Below are 3,699 nucleotides of genomic sequence, written 5' to 3' on the forward strand. Positions count from 1 at the left end.
AAAAAGACCAGAGTCAGGGAAGGAAATCTAACACCAAACACAGAAAAGTTTCTGGGAAAGAGTCTGGGCCCAGAGCAAAAACCATCACTGGGAGAAAGACTACTGTGTAGGGTCACAATCCCAGCTGGGTCGCGGGGGCTCAACTCTCACCCCAAACCACAGAATGAGTGCCTTCAAAACATTTAAGCAATCCTCCTCCAAATTCCACACCAATTACATGGAGGGAGGCCTGGTTCCACAGCCCTCCTTCTCTCCACCGCCCCGCTGAAAATACTTTATTAATGACAGGGCGGCATAAAGCCACAGAACTCCATCTGCTCTAGGATAATCCAGACAACACTATGGCACCAGCCCCAGGTGAGGCCCGACCCTCCTCCAGCAAGGATCCACTAAGGCTATGCCTCCCTCTAATTAGCAGGGCCTGGCTCAAGGCCTGGGCAGTTATTTAGAGAACCATCGCCTGCTCCCAGCATAGATATCCATAAGGCTGGGGCAGCAGGCACTGTCTGCTCAAACCCAGCTGCCTGAAGCTGCCATCTCCTCATTCCACCATCCCAGGACCCCTCCTGCCACCTCGGCACTCCCAGGCTCAGCAGCATCATGTCACTTGCACACACAGCTGCAGAGTACATGCTCTCGGATGCCCTGCTGCCTGACCGCAGGGGCCCCCGCCTCAAAGGACTGCGCCTGGAACTGCCCCTGGACCGGATAGTCAAGTTCGTATCTGTGGGCTCCCCCTTGTTGCTGATGTCCCTGGCATTCGCCCAGGAGTTCTCCTCTGGTAAGTTGCTTCCAAGGCCCAGTGCACAAGAGAGACTCCCCTTCATGTCACTCTCTGCATGGGCTCTGAAGTGAGGTGGTGCGCACAGTGATGGGATTCCATGGCTTTGGGCTGGGCTGGATTATCCAAAAGGCAGATGATGCATGAGTTCAGGCCAGCAAAGCAGAGGCACCAAAAAATTTTGAAAGTCATCTGCAAAATGTTACAGTTAAAAAAAAGTTGTAATTTTAGTATTCATATATTTTATGTCATTTCAAATGATCAAACCTTTATTTTGGTTTTCAGTATGAATGAAAGAAGTTGACACCCCTGGTAATGTTTTTAGGACCTTAGACCTCTTCATCTTAGCTGGGCCAAGTCTCTTATTTGCTCTGGGCTCTCTTCCCACCCCAACCCCCCAACTCCAGGGTTATTGACTTGAGAACATGTATTAAGTGCCTGAGAGCCAGGCACATTGGAGATGCTGGATAAACCCATTGCTTCCTGTCTAGGAACCCCAGCCACACACACAGACATTGGCATACACATACATCTAGGGTTTCAGGTGCTGGATTCACTCAGCAAATCCACCACCTTTGTTAAAGAGAATATGGACTTCCTGAGAACTGACACTTCTTTCTGGCTTTCCTTTCCAGCAGTGCCATTAGCTTACTACATTTCCCAAACAGGTGTGCCAGCCTCCCACCACCTCTTCATTCATCCACAACCAGGGGAGAAGAAATGGCTCCCACTTCTGCCTCTTTCTGCAGACTGACATGAAAACAAAAAGGCAGGAACTCTCCTCTAAGCCCACTTTCCTTCTGGCATAATTTGCCCACCCTTTCTCTTCATTTAGGCTCAGAAGCCCAGGCAATTAATCCTCAACATTTTAGAGCCTAAAGGATATCAGTTATTTCAGGAAAGAGACATCACCATCAAACCGCAAGCCTTCTGGTACCAGACTACAGGAGCACAAAAAGCCCAGGGGGTACTCTGAGAGCAAAGAACCACCAGACCTAAAAGGCTGAGTCAGCACTGGCAAGCCCTGGCCATACAGTGGGATGTGTCCAGGAGTGCCCTGTCCTACCGTGACATGGCAGTGCTCAACCCAGAAAACTAAGGTGTGGGAAGAAGACAGTCCCTGCCAGAAACAGAAACGGGAAGAGTTAGATGATTGCCCCTGAGTCCCCACTCCTCCACTCCAACTCAGGCGGCCTCAAAGCTGTGTTCCTGTTGCAGGGTCTCCAATCAGTTGCTTCTCTCCCAGTAACTTCAGCATCCGGCAGGCAGCCTACGTGGACAGCTCCTGCTGGGACTCACTGGTTCACCATGAGCAGGACGGGCCTCGTCAGGACAAGATGAAATCTCTCTGGCCCCACAAGGTAAAGCAAACTCTCTGTAAGACCAGCTTCACGGTTGAGTGGAGTGGGGCAGAACCACTTCATTCTACTCCCTCTTGCCTCTATCCCCACCACCCCAACCCATTTATTTTAGTCACTTGCTTTCATGTTTCAGGCATTCTCTGAATCTGGCGATCTTTGGTGACCCACTTGTATCTAATTGGAAGCTTTGTGCCTAAGGGTGAGGCACATAAACAGGCAGACTTCGGTTTAAGGTGATCCCTTTGGTCTATTTCATTAGTTTCTGAAATACTGACTCTGTAGTCCTTTTTCCTGGGCTCATCAGCTTCCTCCTAGAAGAGTCATTCAGACCTTAATTTGTGGGGAAGGGCAGGGTGCCGTTGGAATTAAGCCTGCCTACCCACCCTCTAGGAACTTGGCTGTGGGTCTCACCACTCAGAGTTCACTCAGCTGCTCCCCCTGTCCCAGCATGGCTCCCCTGCCTCCATGGACCCAAGAGCAGAATTTAATCTGGTTTAATCTCTCCAGAGAGTAACCATCAAGCCTGTTAGGGGAGGGAAAGAGCAGCCGCTTGACTGCCTCACATTACAGAAAGGATCTGTAGGCTGTTTCTCACACAGATTTTTCCAACAAGTTCCCTGTTTTCAGCCCCTCCTGCACTCTTGTTTTCAGAAGGACCTGGTGTCTCCGATTCCTGGTTCTGTGGTGACAACAGCCTGCCTGTCCCTGCCTCCTCTCCCTGTCCTCCCCGTGAGCTGGTGTCTTCTATCTTGCAACTGCTTTCCAGTTTTCAATATTGGGCTCCCTTGTCTCCTCTCCTGTTCTCTTTGACCTTATAAAAATATGTCTTCTTTCATGTCTCATTGTCATCCTAGCGGGGTTTTAGGAAGAGGCAGTGGTAACATGTATGTGTGATTCATGAGGTTTAGTCAGAAGACACGTGTAGCGTTTTCTAGGCATGCCGGTGACAAGCTGTCAAATTGCCACAGTTCTAGGACTGAGACAAAACCAGAGACTTGATGGAAAGAGTTAATGAGATTTCTGTCACTGCAAGTTCAGGAAGGATCTAGATGGTTAAAAAAAAAAGTTCTATGGTAGAGGAATTCACATATAAGAAAAGGGTCAAATTGTCTGATAATCAAGATCACCAGAAAGTTTTTCTGTTTCTTTTTTCTTTTTTTTTTTTTTTTTTTTTTTTTTTTTTGAGATGGAGTTGTTTTGTGCTTGTCACCTAGGCTGGAGTGCAATGGTGTGATCTCGGCTCACTGCAATCTCTGCCTCCCCGGTTCAAGTGATTCTCCTGTCTCAGCCTCCCGAGTAGCTGGGATTACAGGTGCCCGCCACCATGCCTGGCTATTTTTTGTATTTCTAATAGAGATGGGGTTTCACCATGCTGTCCAGGTTGCTCTCAAACTCCTGACCTCAGGTGATCCGCCTGCCTCAGCCTCCCAAAGTGCTGGGATTGCAGGCATGAGCCACAGCACCTGGCCACCAGGAAGCCCTTTAATCCCAAATTCTCAGGCTCCACTTCTGTTGCCTGCAAAAGAATCTCTAGTATGAAGGAAAGGTTCATTTTCA

General features: G+C 49.0%; 1 protein-coding gene across 1 annotated transcript in view; it reads left to right on the forward strand.

Moving 5' to 3' along the window:
* Positions 1-600: 600 nt before the first annotated feature.
* PANX3 (pannexin 3) overlaps positions 601-3,699 on the forward strand; it is an 8,618-nt gene continuing 5,519 nt past the window's right edge. Inside the window, exons 1-2 of the mRNA XM_017853803.1 lie at positions 601-781; positions 2,000-2,142. Of these exons, the coding sequence (XP_017709292.1) occupies positions 601-781; positions 2,000-2,142 (324 nt within the window). The remainder of the gene's footprint in view (positions 782-1,999; positions 2,143-3,699) is intronic.

Source organism: Rhinopithecus bieti, unplaced genomic scaffold (assembly GCF_001698545.2).
Source record: "Rhinopithecus bieti isolate Rb0 unplaced genomic scaffold, ASM169854v2 scaffold_37463, whole genome shotgun sequence".
Classification (NCBI taxonomy): Eukaryota; Metazoa; Chordata; class Mammalia; order Primates; family Cercopithecidae; genus Rhinopithecus; species Rhinopithecus bieti.